The following is a 16,927-nucleotide window of genomic DNA, read 5'->3' as shown; positions in this document are numbered from 1 at the left end:
TGATGGAGAAAAGGTGATGGGGTAGGCCACTTGAGTAAAAATAAAGTTTAACCAAATGTAAATTTCAGGTTTCTGTCAGATCAGATTTGTATTGGGTGTGCAATAGATGGAAAGGCTGAGAAAACTATTTTCCCTAGACGTTGCTTATGGAAGATGTATCACTCCCATAGAAACCCTGACTTAGAAATGTGAGCACATCAGAAGGCATAGCAATACAGGGCAAGAATACTGGTGAGGGAAGAGTTCAAAAAGTAGGTCCTAAATTTTTCTGACCTTTTGTAGATCAGTAAAATGACTTAAAAAGGTTAAAAATTAAAATCACACCTAATTTTTTGTATCCTATGATCTGCTTCTAGAAAAACTCTAATTATAACACCACAATTAGACCTTTGTTTAAAAAAAAAACTTCTATTTAAAAATGAGGCCTCTCTTGGCTTGCCAACATGATGTATGTGTCACACATGAATAAACCTAAGTGAGAACATGAAACATGATTGACATAAAATTAGTGCTACAGAGTGCTTTGCAGCTGTTTAATGAGAAATAAATATTACTTTTAAACTACAAAGGCTTTCTCCTGAGGTGAAATCCTGGTAAAGGAAAAGCCCCTTGGATCAACTGAGCATTTTGAGTTAGGATACACAAAACGGAGCTCAGTTTTGGAGGAGCTGGAAAAAGCTAAATTAGAGGTCTGGGGAGGGGAGAGGGAAGATAAGATGGGAGGAAGTAGAGACTACAATGACTGGTGAGATGGTGAGAAGTTGGGATGAGGGCTGATGCATCTCGGAAAACTGTGTCATGGCAAGATGGGTGAGGACTTTTGAGAAGGATGTCTTAGAGTCAAATTTGAGGTTGTCCATGTTGCTATGATGTAAACTTGCGGCCACATTCATATTCTGCAATCATGCAGCTGAATTAGCCTTTTTGAGTAAGGTGGCCATGAAAATACAAGTTCCCCAGGAATTTACAGAAATCTTACAGAGATCATTGAATAGAATGTGGAATGGAGGTTTGAGCAACCCTATCTAGAGCTGAAGGAGCAGTGAGACTCCAGCAGATATCTGGGTTACACAAGACTTGAAATTTATGTACATATAAACTTATGTCCTCTTCCCTACATCATTATCTTGAAATTCACATATTTTAAGACAAGGAGATAGAGATAAAGATCATATGCAAACAGTTGTATCTCAGCTTTGAAGTATAAAGCATCAGCTGAATATCTTTCACACAGTTTTCTTCCTTCTTGTGCATAAATATTGACAGTGTCCCCATTGCCTGGCCAAGACATCTTCTAGCTAGTGGCCAAAAGATGAACATCAGCAATGTGCAGTTGGGAGACTTGGGAAATAAGGTGGTCTTAATAATACATGTTCTTATCCCACCAACCTGGAGAGGTAGAAAAAGTCAATTAGAAATCAAGTCTGTTGAAGTTGGTAAACAAAACCTCACAAATCATACTACTACTTACCTCCAGGGTAAAGCCTGATAAAAAGCTTTCGCACCTCATCGTATACCCATATCAGAATAGCATATGGCACAGCCATAAACCAATACTGAGCCCTGGAAGTAGAAGGCAGGAAGGTGAGTCCCAGTGCACCCCAAGGAAAGGCCCAACCCCAACCAATAGGCAGAGGGGTTCTTGTTCATTTTCCTTGCCTTACTAGAAATAACAAATTTGTTGGATCACACAATATAAAGATGAAAAGCTTTTTATTTAACCTTGACTGTGATGGTAAGAAGCAACATTTGCCTTTGAAGTGGCCCACTGAATGAGAGTAAAGATGGGATCGTAAAGTTTGGAAAACCCATTTCTTCTTCTGGGAAAACTGGATTGGTGAGGGGAAAAAAAACCTCTGAAATCCTAATGTTGATTTACTTTGTGAAAGCTCAGAATGGGAATGGGTTCTTTCCTTCCCACCACCACTACAAGGTGAACTTACCGGAGCATAGTGCAATTCAGGGTTGTGACACTCCCAAGGCCATAGGAGAGGATTAATGCTATGATGATTTGGGAGGCAATCCCTACCCAGATGATTTTATTGCTGCAAGACATGAAAAAAAGTAAGCAGATTCTGAACTCATATGGGATGGTGATGCTGCCACCCAACAGACTGATGCTACCCAGCAGAGTTAATGCCTTGTACATTAAAGGCAAGGTCATAGTTTGGCCCTTTGAATCAACAGACCTCTTGACCCTTGGTCTTACAAGCCCAGAGTTAAGCTATGAGATCAGACACTGTCAATACCTGAAAAGACCCTGATGGAAAATGGAGTTTCTCCTTGTTTTCCTGATGATCAGATTTGCTATTTGCTGGACCACAATGGCAACAAAGAAGGCTGTGTAGCCTGTCCATTCTAGGTACTGCCTTTGGTACCTCGTCTGTCAGGGAGCAGAGGCAGAGGAGACCATGAGACTCATGAGGGAAACTTTGGGGAAATTTCAATGCAGTTCTGTAAAGCTTTATTCCCTTCCCCACTTCACCAAGACTGGTACCAGATCGCCTTTTTGTCTTTGGAAAGAAATATTCTTTTTCTTTTAACCAGATTAGTAGGGAAAGAATGCTAATTTAATTTTTTCAGTTCAACTGTAGGTGTTGCTGGACGGGTCATTCTTCCATACCAATTGCAAAACTAATATAAAAAAGTTAGCTCTAGGGATGTAATTTGAGAGATGAGGCTAAGTTCTGGCAAAGGCCAAACAATGTGTCCCGAAGCCCTAATAATTGAGAAAAGTTTCACCCTCTTTGCCTCACTAAGATACTTCAGGAAAATGAACTTTCAGCATCAATCAGGGCAAGACAGTGACAGGAGGGGAGAATCAATAGGATGCTCAGGGAAGAGCTTTGCCCTCCCTTACCCATTCTTGTCCATAGCTGTCTTCCAAGTCATTCACATCGTTGTTTTCCCATTTTACCCGGAGACCAATAAGAGCACTGGGTCTAAACCCCGCCTGTGCGTAAACAGTGAAATAAACAACAAAAGCTCCCAGGGTTACTATGACACCTAAAAGGATAAGAGAGATAAGAAATAAGCTTCTATAATTTTCTTCTCAGTCCCTCCTGTCATTCCAACCACACCCCAAAAGAAAAACCACAGTTGTGACCTGTCTCAAATGAATTATCTTGGGTGAACCCTTGTGTGACAGGTAAGAGATGCCCTTATCATACCAATGTTCAGTAAAGAGTAGAGGACGAGTGGCTTGTTCACTAGTCTGTCATTCTTGTGGCGAGGCTTCCTGTTCATTATGTCTCTTTCAGCTTTCTCATAAGCCAAGGCAATGAATGGAATCTAGAGTGGTGAGAGAGCCTGTGAATCCTAACCCTGAAACACAATCTACGTATAGAACACTGATAAAAGCAGTGGCATGGCAGTAGGTGGGTAGGATTGGTGGGAGGTGGTGGTGGGAGGGAGGATATGAGATGGCCATCTATGGGTGCAGGGTTCATTGCCTGCATAGAATTTAAAGACAGCCAGTTTAAAAAAATCAATCTCCTTTTTATTATCATCACGTGCTAAACATACGAGTTATAAAACATTTTCCCCTCAGAGGTGGATTTCTTCCAACATGCCTCTACCCTTGGCATACCTCTCAACCACAATGTAATGCACTAGAACAGTGGTTCTCAAACTTTAGCAGGCATCAGAATCAGCTGGAAGGCCTGTAAAAGACAGGTCACTATTTCCGATTCTGCAGGTCTGCGGTGGGGTCAGATAATTTACATTTGTAACAAGTTCCCAGGTGAGGCCTATTGCTACCAGTGAGGATCTCACTTGGAGAACCCCTGCAGTGGAGAAAAATGAGCAAGTTGAAGGGGCCCAGAGAATAGTCTGATTGGAAATTGTGGGGCCCTCAATTCCCCTCAGAGGTAAAGACATCTCTAGGTCCCCTGTAATGTAGGGATTACCTGATTGTTACTTAAAACAAAGGAGAAGAAAAATCAGGCAACTTGCTGTGAATTTGGCTTGCTCTGTGTTCTTTTTACCCTTTTACCCATGTAAACCAGAGCCATATGAGTAACATTCAAAGAGCTTCAAGATTTTAAATGGATACATTCGAGAACAGGAGAGTGTTTAGTGGAATTTATTGTAGGTTAATGCAAAACCTTATTGAAGTTTAATGGGTATCACCTGCCCCAAAGTGAAGACCAGAAGTCAGGAACACACAGGAAAACTGGAAAAATGGAAATGGGGAGGCCGAGGTGGAAAGGCAGAGAGTGCTGACACATTGCAGGGATTGCAACCAGTGTCATGAAACAATCTGTGTATAAATTTTTGAATGAGAAACTAATTTTCTTGGTAAACTTTCACCTAAAGCACAATTAAAAAAATGTTTTATAGAGGTTTAATAACTGCTATTTCTTACTGTAGATGAAAGATTGGCAGTTAGAACCCACCTAGAGATGCTTCAGAAGTCAGGCCTGATGATCTGCTTCCAAATATCACAGCCTTAAAAACCCACCCTATGGAGTACAGTTCTACTCTGCACAAATGAGGTCACCATGAGTTGGAACTGACTGGACAGCAACTAGCAACAAATCAGCAACTTCTTACTGTATTTAAGAAAAGGCTTCCAGATCACAGATGCTTTTACTTAAAAAGGGATGGCTATAATGTTCTCATTTTAGCCACTGGGTCCCAGCATTTCAGGGACTGTTTTGGTGACAGCTTCATCGTCCCAAAAGAAAAGGGAGGTACAGGTGGAGCCAACATGGTGTAATAGACAGAAGTACCACACCATCCCTCTAGAGCAGAGATCTGAAACAGATACAAACATCAAAACTGGAACCCTAAGCATCAAATGAAGGGTTAAAGAACTTAACCAAGCACCAAATGGAATAAGAAACAGACAAAGAACGAAAATGAGGAGAGGCAACAACCTGAATCTAGGACACAAGATAGCATCAAGCCAGTAACAACCCTAGGTAACGAACTCTCAAGGATAAAACAAAACTAAAAGAACTACAACAGGGAAACAGAGATGTCAATCTGTAAATAACAACAAAGTCAGAACAATAAAACAGGGAATAAATGATGTAGATATAAAACTTTCGAATGGAGAGGAAGTCAAGGTGATATCAAGTAACAAAAGACCGGTTTAAACTTAGGAAGAGGGGGTAAATTTCAAGGTAATCACAAAGAAAGTTAATAAACCTACTCATCAAAATGAAGAAAAACTTCAAGTCTCAGTAAACACAAAATCTACAAAAACAAAAGAATTGAAAAAAAAAATTCCACAAATGAAAGGAATCCACCACAGGAAACTAAGAGGAACAAAGAAAATGCCAGCACCACAAAAAAAAAAAAAAAAAACTACAAAATGATAGCAATAAACTCACTCCTATCAATAATCACACTGAACATAAATGGCTTAAATGCTACCCATAAACAGACAGAGAGTGACAGAATCGAGTAAAAAACAGGACCCATCAACTTGTTGTCTACAAGAGACACAAAGCAAGTAGTAACTGAAAAAGAGCAGGAGTGGCAATACTAATCTCAGATAAAATAGATTTTAAAACAAAATCCACCATAAAAGACAAGGAAGGATTTATATGATGATTAAAAGGACAATCCACCATGAGCATATAAGCATAATGTATATCTCTGCACACAATGACCAAACCAACCAAAACCAAACCCAGTGCCGTCAAGTTGATTCCAACTCATAGAGACCCCACAGGACAGAGCAGAACTGTCCCATAGAGTTTCCAAGGAGCACCTGGAGAATTTGAACTGCCGACCCTTTGGTTAGCAGCTGTAGCACTTAACCACTACGCCACCAGGGTTTCCAGCACGCAATGACAGGGCTCCAAAATACATAAAACAAACTCCATCATCACTGAAAAGAGAAATTGACAGTTTCACAATAACAATAGGAGACTTCAACACACCATTCTCACTAGAGGACAGAACATCTAGAAAGAAACTCAACAAAGATACAGAAGGTTTATAGGCTACAACTGAACAACTTGACCTCATAGACATATCAAGAACACTCCACCCAACAGCAGCTAAGTACGCGTTCTTTTCCAACGCATATGGAATGTTCTCCAGAATAGACTACATCTTAGTCCACAAAGCAAGTTTCAATAAAAGCCAAAACACGGAGATAATATAAAGTATCTTCTCTGATCACAATGCTGTAAAAGTAAAAATTAATAACAGAAAGATCAAGCGAAAAAAGCAAATACATGGAAACTGATTAATACCTTGATTTAAAAAAAAATCCATCGCCATAATCCACCACGTAAATAAAACAAAAGAATCACATAATCATCTCAATCAATGCAAAAAAGGCATTTGACAAACTCCAACATCTGTTCCTGATAAAAACTCTCAATAAAGTAGGTATAGAAGGAAATTGTTCAACACGATAAAGGGCATCATTCTTAAAGAAGAGAGGGTGAAGACATCCCCCTTGAGAACAGGAACAAGACAAGGATTTTCTTTATCACCACTCCTATTTAACATTGTTCTAGAAGTCCTAGCTAGAGCAATAAGGCAAGAAAAAGAAAGAAAGGGCATCCAAATTAGTACAGAAGAAGTAAAACAGTCCCTATTTGTGGATGATATGACACTATACATAAAGAACCCATAAAAAAACTACTAGAACTAATAGATTCAGCAGAGTAGCAGGACACAAGATAAACATACAAAAATCAGTTGGAAAACTCCAAAAAGGAAATCAGGAAAGCAATACCATTTATAATAGCCCCTAAAAAAATAAAATACTTAGGAACAAATCTAACCAGGGACGTAAAAGATCTACACAAAGAAAACTACAGAACGCTACTGCAAGGAAACAAAAAAGACCTACATAAGTGGAAAAACGTGCCATGTTCATGGATAGGTAGATTTAACTTTGTGAAAATGTCAATTCTACCAAAGCAATCTACAAATACAATGAAATCTTGATCCGAATACCAACAGAATCCTTTAACGAGATAGAAAAACTAATCATTAACTTTATATGGAAAGGCAAGAGGCCCTGGATAAGTGAAGCACTACTGAAGAAGAAGAATAAAGTAGGAGGCCTTGCACTACCTGACATCAGAAGCTACTATACAACTCTGATACTCAAAACAGCCTCGTACTGGTACAATGACAGTTACATTGACCAATGAGACAGAAATGAGAACTCAGATATAAATTCATCCAACTACAGTTACCTGATCTTCAACAAAGGCACAAAATCCGTTAAATGGGGAAAAGACAGTTGTTTCAACAAATGGTATCAGAAAAACTGGATGTCCATTCACAAAAAAAAATGAGACAGAACCCATATCTCATGCCATACACAAAAACTAATTCAAAATGGATCAAAGACCTAAATATAAAACCAAAAACTATGAAGTTTGTAGAAGAAATAGTTTCAGTGCTATGGGCCCTAATACGTGGCATAAATAGGATACAGACTATAACTAACAATACACAAAGACCAGAAGACAAGCTAGATAACTAGGGTCTTCTAAAAATTAAACACATGCTCATCAAAAGAATTCATCAAAAGAGTAAAAAGAGAGCCTACAGACTGGGACAAAATTTTTGGCTATGGCAAATCTGACAAAGTTCTAATATTTAAAATCTATAGGAAAATCCAACACCTGTACAATAAAAAGACAAACATTCCAATTAAAAAATGGGCAAAGGAATGAACAGACACTTCACCAAAGAAGACATTCAGGTGGCTAACAGACACATGAGGAAAAGCTCACAATCACTAACGATTACTTAAATGTAAATCAAAACTACAATGACATTACTGGCACGAATCAAAAAACAGAAAATAACAAATGTTGGAGAGGCTGTGGGGAGAATGGAACTCTTATGCACTGCTTGTGGGAATGCAAAATGGTACAAACATTTTGGAAAACAATATAGTGCTTCTTTAAAAAGCTACAAATAGAAATACCATAAGATCCAGCAATCTCACTCCTAGGAATATATCCTAGGGAAATAAGGGCCATCACACGAATAGACACAGCACACCTTTGTTAACTGCAGCATTATTCATAATAGCAAAAAGATGGAAACAATTTAAGTGCCCATCAACAGATGAGTGGATAAACAAACTATGCTGTATACACAAAATGGAATACTATGCAATGATAAAGAACAATGATGAACTTGTGAAACATCGCACAACATGGATGAATCTGGAGGGCAATATGCTGAGTGAAATAAGTCAGTCACAAAAGGACAAATATTATATGAGGCCACAATTATAAAAGCTCATGAAAACGTTTACACAATGAAAGAAAAAATCTTTGATGGCTACGAGGGGAGAAGTGAGGAGGGAAAAACACTAAATATGGTAAATATACAATATATCATACAGTACATGATGCTGGGGAAGCCAGCACAACTTGACCAAGGCAAGGTCATGGAAGCTTTATAGACACATCCAAGCTCTCTGAGGGACCAAATTACTGGGCTGAGGGGCTGGGGACCATGGTCTTGGGGGACATCTAGCAAAGATAATGTTCTACATTCTACTTTGGTGAGTAACATCTGGGATCTTAAAAGCTTATTACCAGCCATCTAAGATACTCCACTGGTCCCACCCCACCTGGAGCAAGGGAGAATGAAGAAAACCAAAGACATAAGGGAAAGATTAGTCCAAAGGACTAATGGACCACTACTACCATAGCCTCTACCAGACTGAGTCCAGCACAGCTAGATGGTGTTCAACTACAACCACCGACTGTTCTGACAGGGATCATATTAGAGGGTCATGAACAGAGATAGAGAAAAATGTAGAACAAAATTCGAACTCACATAAAAAGATCAGACCTACTGGTCTGACAGAGATTGGAGAAACCCCGAGAGTAGGGACCTGGACATCCTTTTAACTCAGTTCTGAAGTCACTCCCGAGGTTCACTCTTCAGCCAAAGATTAAACAGGCCCATAAAACAAAATGAGACTAAATGTGCACACCAACCCAGGGGCAAGGATGAGAAAGCAAGAGGGGGCAGGGAAGCTAATAATGGGGAAACAAAGGTGGAGAAGGGGAGAGTGTTGAAAGTTGGGGGGTTGGCAACCAATGTCACAAAACAATTTTTGTATTAATTATTTAATGAGAAACTAATTTGTTCTGTAAACCTTCATTTAAAGCACAATGAAATAAAATAAGAAGTGTAATATTCATATTCAAATTTAACAAAAAAAGAAAGAAAAGGGACATACAGGGGCTGAAATGACCAATGGCACATGCTTTTTTTGGAGGGTGATGAACTCATCTCTTGAAAAGCTCCTATATGGAGTGAAGAACTAGGTGGACCAGCAGAATCACCCAGGGGCTTTTTAGAAACACTGTAACTTCAGGCCTTGTGGCACTGAAGTCTGAGAAGCACTGATTTAGTTCATCTCCTCATCCTTAAAAGCTTACAGACCACTGCTCCCTTTAGTGCTACTTACAATGTCTGTGCCCAAGTCAATGAACAAGGTGGTAACGGTGGCAATGGGAAGGGGGAACTCAATAATCGTGTAGAGCATAAAGGGTAAAACCATAGCCATGTTCTTGGTCAAGGTGTAAGCCATAGTCTTCTTTAGGTTGTCAAAGATCAGGCGACCTAGGCGAAAATGTTTCATCTTATAGGACTTGCTTTTAGTCCCCCAGGTGACCCGAGCCCTCAGTAAGACCACTAGAGACCTCGTTTACCTTCTTCCACACCTGTGACTATGGATGCAAAGTTGTCATCCAGCAAGACCATGTCAGCTGCATTTTTGGCTGCATCAGAACCCACTATGCCCATGGCAATTCCAATATCTGCCTTCTTCAGAGCTGGAGAGTCATTAACTCCATCCCCTGTCACAGCAACCACTGCACCCTGTGGGGCATGTGGTGAGAGAACATATATATGCAGATCCAGTGGACCACAGGTTTGGCAAGAACAACATAGTCTCAATTTCATCTTAAGGTTAAGAGAATACTGGAGCTGAAATTAAGGGCCTATTTGGGGAAAAATGTAAGTACAGAAAATCTAGGATGTAAGAATAATGAGCTGCAAACAAAACGTATCCAAATATAAAAACCAGCGTGTATGGTAGGTTAAAGTGGATAGGGGCTGTGTCTTATTTTTTTTAATTCTTTATAGACCCACACCTACCACAGTACCCAAATGTTTTGCTGTTGGAAGCCTATAGCTCTAGTTATGGAGTGCAGAGAACCAGTTTGAGTTCTTCCTTTAATGTGTAGCATGGAAGGGTCTGGCACCATTCCTTTCAGAGGTAAAAAAGGAAAGAAGAATGGAGTATAAACTCAGTGAGAGGGCAGAGAGGTGAAATGACAATGACTGGCAAAGACTTTTCTCTTGAGAGTTTTCAAAAGGCCCCAGAGTCCAGGTCTGAGACACAAATCTATTTTGGCGTTTCTCCACCTGGTGACAGTGGTCCTGGGCCCTCTAGCTGAGGTGTGTTCACTCACCAGTCTCTGACAGCCCTCCACAATAATCAGCTTCTGCTGCGGGGACGTCCGGGCAAAGACAATTTCCGAGTGGTTGGCTAGGAGCTCATCTAGCTGTTCTTGGCTCATGTCCTTCAGCTCCATGCCAGTCACCACGGCAGCTTTAGCATCCCTAGAAGGGTCAGGAGAGACCAGTGAGGCCATAGTTCAGACCTGAAATTAAAGAACTCTTCTGGGCAGTACATGGGTTGAACCACTGTGATATTACATGGAACCAAATATCCTCAGCTCCTAATAAAGTGATTAGGAGTATTGGAGACAGTTTAGTCTCCATTTTAAGACAATAAACTGAAGCTCAAAAATTAAGTCATTTCTTGGTATCATATAACAATAGGAATAAATAGCCGAGCAGCCTTTTCATTACAGGAATGGGTGAGGAAGTGGTACTTCCTGGGCAATGCTTTACTTAGCAAGTAAAATGAAGGTAAAAACTGCCTTTTGAAAGATTTTAATAATAACATGTAAGTGATGGGTAAATAAGTGTCCACTGTAAAATATTTCAAACTTTGCTATATGTTTGAAATTTTTCATAGTAAATTGTTAGAAGAAATCTGCCTGTTTACTTGTTTTGGGCCCTAGAAATCAGTTTATGCCAAATGCATAGGAAACAATTCTTTGTTGTTTTTGTTATTCATTTGAAATTTACAGAACATCTACTATGTGACATTCCCTTTATAAAGGGAGAACAATTTATTTGGTCTTCCTTGAGCAAAAATATTGCCTGCTGAAATATAAATGTTTGTCTCCAGAGACATCTATTATGCAGATCTGTGTCACTTCCCTGCTAAAACTCTTCAGAAGTTTTCCAGTGTACTTAGAACAAACCCCAGGACCCCCAACTTGATCTCCAAGGCCATGTGCAGCCTCCCAGGCCAAGTGAAGTCTGTGGTGTTGAGCTTTATCTTCTCATAGCTCTCAGTTCTGAGACCCTCCAAGCTCTGTCCTAAGGCCTTCAAAGGCCTTTCTCCCTTTGCAAGGAATTGACATCTCCTCAGCTCACCTTTGCTTGGCTAACACTCCAGATTTTAGCCTTCAAATCTCAGCTTAAATATTGTAGGTACAAAACATTATAAATCTTTTTCTTTATATTTTGTATCTTTTTAGGCTTGCTTTTTGCCCTTGATGCTAAATATTGGAATTCTAGCACTTGATTCTGAAATTACAGGCCTTCCTAACTGATATGTATGTAAGTGCCTATAAGGCAAGATAAAAGGGCTTTTCCTTTCCCTCTACAGCTGCCAAAATGCAATTATACTGTCATGAAGCTAGATCTGATAAAGTGATTAAATGAAAATATTTACAGAAGTATCCATCTCATTCTGCCATTCCATGTGGTGACTTGTATGAAAACATATAAATCTATTATTTTTAAAAGCCAGACACATGAACAAAAAAAATCCAAAATTTGCCTTGTAAATGTTACTCATACAAAGAAGCTTTGGAGACTCTTTAAACCCCGTTGCCATCGAGTTGATTCTGACTCATAGCGACCCTATAGGACAGAGTAGAACTACCCCATTGAGTTTCCAAGGAGCAGTTGGTAGACTTGAACTGCTGAACTTTTGGTTAGCAGCCGAGCTCTTAATCACTGCGCCACCAGGGCCCCACATTTGATATTGTTGCCATGCCCCGGGGTATAATTCTGTTTGGTTTTCTTGGCCATTTGTTGCCCTAGTAATAACTTATTATCTGACATCTCTGTATTCCTAAAGAATATAAATGCTGGAGTAAACTAGAAGAGGTTCATTGGTCTTTTCCTTTCTTCCCCACAGGCATGAAAGTATAACAAAGCCAATGACATTCATTTTTAACTTGAGACTTTGGAGTCTTTGATGCATTTATACTGTCAACACCATATCCTGGAAGCTCCCTCTGACCATCCCAGTCCAGGTTAGTCTCCTGCTACTTCCAGCTATACTGTCCCCCACATGTCTCCTTCATTATACTCATCACACACCACAACCAGTTGTTTTTTCTAGCTCCCTGGCTAGACTGAAAGCTCCCCAAGGGCAGGGATAGTGTTTATACCGTTTGCTACTATACTTTCAGTGTTTAGCACGGTGCCTGGTATACAGTTAGCATTCTACAAATAATTGTTAAAAGAATTAATTAAAAAAAAATGGATGAATGGACAAGCTTAAAAGAATTTAGAAGAAATGAGGAAAAATTGAGTCTCTCCTTAGGAAGCTTCCATTCTATTTTTGACTAATTAAAAAAGAAGTGAAGAATATGTTTACATGTTGTTAGGTGCTGTCAAGTCAGTTCCGACTCATAGCGACCCTTTGCACAACAGAACAAAACACAGCCGGGTACTGCGCCATCCTTACAATCTTTGTTATGCTTGAGCTCATTGTTGCAGGACTGTGTCAATCCACCTCGTTGAGGGTCTTCCTCTTTTCCACTGACCCCGTACTTTGTAGCATGATGTCCTTCTCCAGGAACTGATCTCTTCTGAGAACACACCCAAAGTACTTAAGACACAGTCTCACCATCCTTGCTTCTAAGGAGCATTCTGGTTGTACTTCTTCTAAGACAGATTTGTTCATTCTTTTGGCAGTCCGTGGTATATTCAATATTCTTCACCAACACCACAATTCAAAGACGTCAATTCTTCTTTGGTCTTCCTTATTCATTGTCCAGCTTTCACATGCATATGATGTGATTGAAAATACCATGGCTTGGGTCAGGCACACCTTAGTCTTCAAGGTGACATCTTTGCTTTTCAACACTTTAAAGAGGTCCTTTGCAGCAGATTTACTCAATGCAATGTGTCTTTTGATTTCTTGACTGCTGCTTCCATGGCTGTTGATTGTGGATCCAAGTAAAATGAAATCCTTGAACTCTTCGATCTTTTCTCCTTTTATCATGATGTTGCTCATTGGTCCAGTTGAGAGAATTTTTGTTTTCTTTATGTTGAGGTGTAATTCATACTGAAGGCTGTGGTCTTTGATCTTCATTAATAAGTGCTTCAAGTCCTCTTCACTTTCAGCAAGCAAGGTTGTGCCATCTGTATAACACAGGTTGTTGATGAGTCTTCCTCGAATCCTGATGCCCTGTTCTTCTTCATATAGTCCAGCTTCTTGGATTATTTGCTCAGCATACAAATTGAATAGGTATGGTGAAAGGATACAACCCTGACGCACACCTCTCCTCACTTTAAAACAATCAGTATCCCCTTGTTCTGACCGAACAACTGCCTCTTGATCTATGTACAGGCTCCTCATGAGCACAATTAAGTGTTCTGGAATTCCCATTCTTCACAATGTTATCCATAATTTGTCATGCTCTACATAGTTGAATGCCTTTGCATAGTCAATAAAACACAGGTAAACATCCTTCTGGTATTTTCTGCTTTCAGCCAGGATCCATCTGACATAGCAATGATACCCTGGTTCCACATCTTTTTCTGAAACCAGCCTGAATTTCTGGCAGTTCCCTGTTAATATACTGCTGCAGCCGCTTTTGAATGATCTTCAGCAAAATTTTGCTTGCGTGTGATATTAATGATATTGTTCTATAATTTCCACATTTGGTTGGATCACCTTTCTTGGGAATAGGCATAAATATGGATCTTTTCCAGTCAGTTGGCCAGGAAGCTGTCTTCCATATTTCTTGGCATAGGCGAGTGAGAGCTTCCAGTGCTGCATCCGTTTGTTGAAATATCTCAGTTGACAGTCTGTCATTCCTGGAACCTTGTTTTTCACCAATGCCTTCAGTGCAGCTTGGATTTCTTCCTTCAGTACCATCGGTTCCTATTCATATGCTACCTCTTGAAATGGTTGAACATTGACTAATTCTTTTTGGTATAATGAGTCTGTGTATTCCTTGCATCTTCTTTTGATGCTTCCTGTGTCGTTTAATACTTTCTCCATAGAATTCTTCATTATTGCAACCCGAGGTTTGAATGTTTTCTTCAGTTCTTTCAGCTTGAGAAACGCCGAGCGTGTTCTTCCCTTTTGGTTTTCTATCTCCAGCTCTTTGCACATGTCATTATAATACTTTATTTTGTCCTCTTGAGCTCCCCTTTAAAATCTTCTGTTCAGTTCTTTTACTTTATCATTTCCTCCTTTTGCTTTAGCTGCTTGATGTTCGAGAGCAAGTTTCAGAGTCTCCTCTGACATCCATCTTGGTCTTTTATTTCTTTCCTGTCTTTTCAGTGACCTCTTGCTTTCTTCATGGATGATGTCCTTAATGTCATTCCACAACTCATCTGGTCTTCAGTCATTAATGTTCAACGCATCAAATCTATTCTTGAGATGGTCTCTAAATTCAGGTGGGATACACTCAAGGTCTTATTTTGGCTCTTGTGGACTTGCTCTGATTTTCTTCAGTTTCAGCTTGAAGTTGCATATGAGCAATTGATGGTCCGTTCCACAGTCGGCCCCTGGCCTTGTTCTCACTGATGATATTGAGCTTTTCCATCCTCTCTTTTCACAGATGTAGTCGGTTTGATTCCTGTGTGTTCCATCTGGTGAGGTCCATGTGTACAGTCACCATCTATGTTGGTGAAAAAAGGTATTTGCAATAAAAAAAAGCCGTTGGTCTTGAAAATTCTATCATTCGATCTCCAGCATTATTTCTTTCACCAAGGCCATGTTCCAACTACTGATCCTTCTTCTTTGTATCCAACTTTTGCATTCCAATCACTAGTAATTATCGATGCATCCTGACTCCATGTTCGATCAATTTCAGACTGCAGAAGCTGATAAGAATCTTTAATTCCTTCATCTTTGGCCTTTAGTGGTTGGTGTGTAAATTTGAAAAATAGTCATATTAACTGGTCTTCCTTGTAGGCATATGGATAGCCTATTACTGACAACATTGTACTTCAGAATAGATCTTGAGATGTCCTTTTTGACAATGAATGCTACACCATTTCTTTTCAAGCTGTCATTACCAGCATAGTAGACTATATGATTGATTCAGAATGGCCAATATCAGTCCATTTCAGCTCTCTAATGCCTGGGATATTGATGTTTATGTGTTACATTGCATTTTTGATGATTTCCAATTTTCCTAGATTCATACTTCCTACATTCCAGGTTCCAATTATTAACAGATGTTTGCAGCTGTTTCTTCTCATTTTGAGTCATGCCACATCAGCAAATGAAGATCCTGAAAGCTTTACTCCACCCATGTCATTAAGGTTCACTCTACTTTGAGGAGTCAGCTCTTTCCCAGTCACCTTTTGAGTGCCTTCCAACCTGGGGGCTTATCTTCTGGCCCTATATCAGACAATGTTCCGCTGCTATTCATAAGGTTTCCACTGGCTAATTCTTTTCAGAAGTAGACCTCCGGGTCCTTCTTCCTAGTCTCTCTTAGGCTGGAAGCTCAGCTGAAACCTGTCCTCCATGGGTGACCCTGCTGGTATCTGAATACCAGTGGCATAGCTTCCAGTATGTTTACATAGCTGTACATTATGAAGCCGACTGAATAGATAATACCCAAGATGCTCACTAGGAGACTGCATGAAATCCAATGGGTTATTAATAGTCCTGATTATACAACTAGATCAATGGCAAGTAGTTTCATATAAACTCTTTGTTTCTGTTTTCCTCACTCTAAATTGGGCACAAGTTTTCAAATCTACTTCATTGGATCATGAAATTTAGACATAAGGGGTAATATTCATAGCATGTCAATACAGTGCCTGGCACATATTAGGTGCTTAGTAAAGTTTTGAGTGAATGAATGGATATGTGAATTATAGATCAAATCAGTCTAGTGCCATCCTGAGAGGGTGTTTCATCAAAAGGTGATTAGCTCCTAATAACACAGCTCTTTAACACCAACAGGGTTCCATGTGAAGAACTTCAGTTTCTGTTCTATTGGCTCTGTGCTTACCATTTGTTAACTTGCTCCATAGCAATGTTGAGGCGTTTTGCAATGTCTTCCACTGTCTCACTTTTTGCCGAAATGATACCTACGCTCCTGGCAATAGCTTTGGCTGTGATGGGATGATCACCTGTCACCATAATAACCTAAAGCACAATGAGGAAGACATATGGACAATGAGGAACTAGGCCAGCTAAAGCAGGAACAGTTCAATATTGCCCACTCTATCATGACTTGGAAGAATATGGTTTGCAATTATTGTGGTTTGCCCTTATGGGCAGTTCTTGATTTAAGACACAACTGTCTCTGAAGTACACATTGATCCTGTTGGATCAACCCTTGCTCCCGAACTTCTTAAATTACCTCGTCTGACATTAGAGTAACCCCTTTCCCATTGCTATTATTTGTGAAAGGGCTCATAGATGTGTATTTGGAGCAGCCCCATGTTTCTTCAACTTTCTTAATATTAACATGGTCACAGAACTCAATTTTGGCTTATATATCATGAAGATGAATGGACTTTTGGAGGCTGGATCTCAAGATTAAACAATAAAACCTTTAATTGTCCACTGTGGTCTAGGACAAGATATGGCCTCTTCAAGGCACAAGGAGATATCTTTCTT

General features: G+C 39.7%; 1 protein-coding gene across 1 annotated transcript in view; it reads right to left on the bottom strand.

Annotated features, from left to right (window-relative positions):
• Positions 1-823: 823 nt before the first annotated feature.
• Positions 824-16,927, bottom strand: part of LOC100657835 (potassium-transporting ATPase alpha chain 2-like) — a 37,521-nt gene continuing 21,417 nt past the window's right edge. The window contains exons 13-22 of the mRNA XM_010593920.2: positions 16,314-16,450; positions 10,431-10,581; positions 9,666-9,834; positions 9,422-9,576; positions 3,171-3,291; positions 2,861-3,006; positions 2,250-2,383; positions 1,944-2,045; positions 1,472-1,563; positions 824-1,389 (exon numbers count right to left, since the gene is read on the bottom strand). Of these exons, the coding sequence (XP_010592222.1) occupies positions 1,361-1,389; positions 1,472-1,563; positions 1,944-2,045; positions 2,250-2,383; positions 2,861-3,006; positions 3,171-3,291; positions 9,422-9,576; positions 9,666-9,834; positions 10,431-10,581; positions 16,314-16,450 (1,236 nt within the window). The 3' untranslated portion in view covers positions 824-1,360. The remainder of the gene's footprint in view (positions 1,390-1,471; positions 1,564-1,943; positions 2,046-2,249; positions 2,384-2,860; positions 3,007-3,170; positions 3,292-9,421; positions 9,577-9,665; positions 9,835-10,430; positions 10,582-16,313; positions 16,451-16,927) is intronic.

This window comes from Loxodonta africana, chromosome 23 (genome assembly GCF_030014295.1).
Source record: "Loxodonta africana isolate mLoxAfr1 chromosome 23, mLoxAfr1.hap2, whole genome shotgun sequence".
NCBI lineage: Eukaryota > Metazoa > Chordata > Mammalia > Proboscidea > Elephantidae > Loxodonta > Loxodonta africana.
This window is presented reverse-complemented; position numbering and strand designations above follow the sequence as displayed.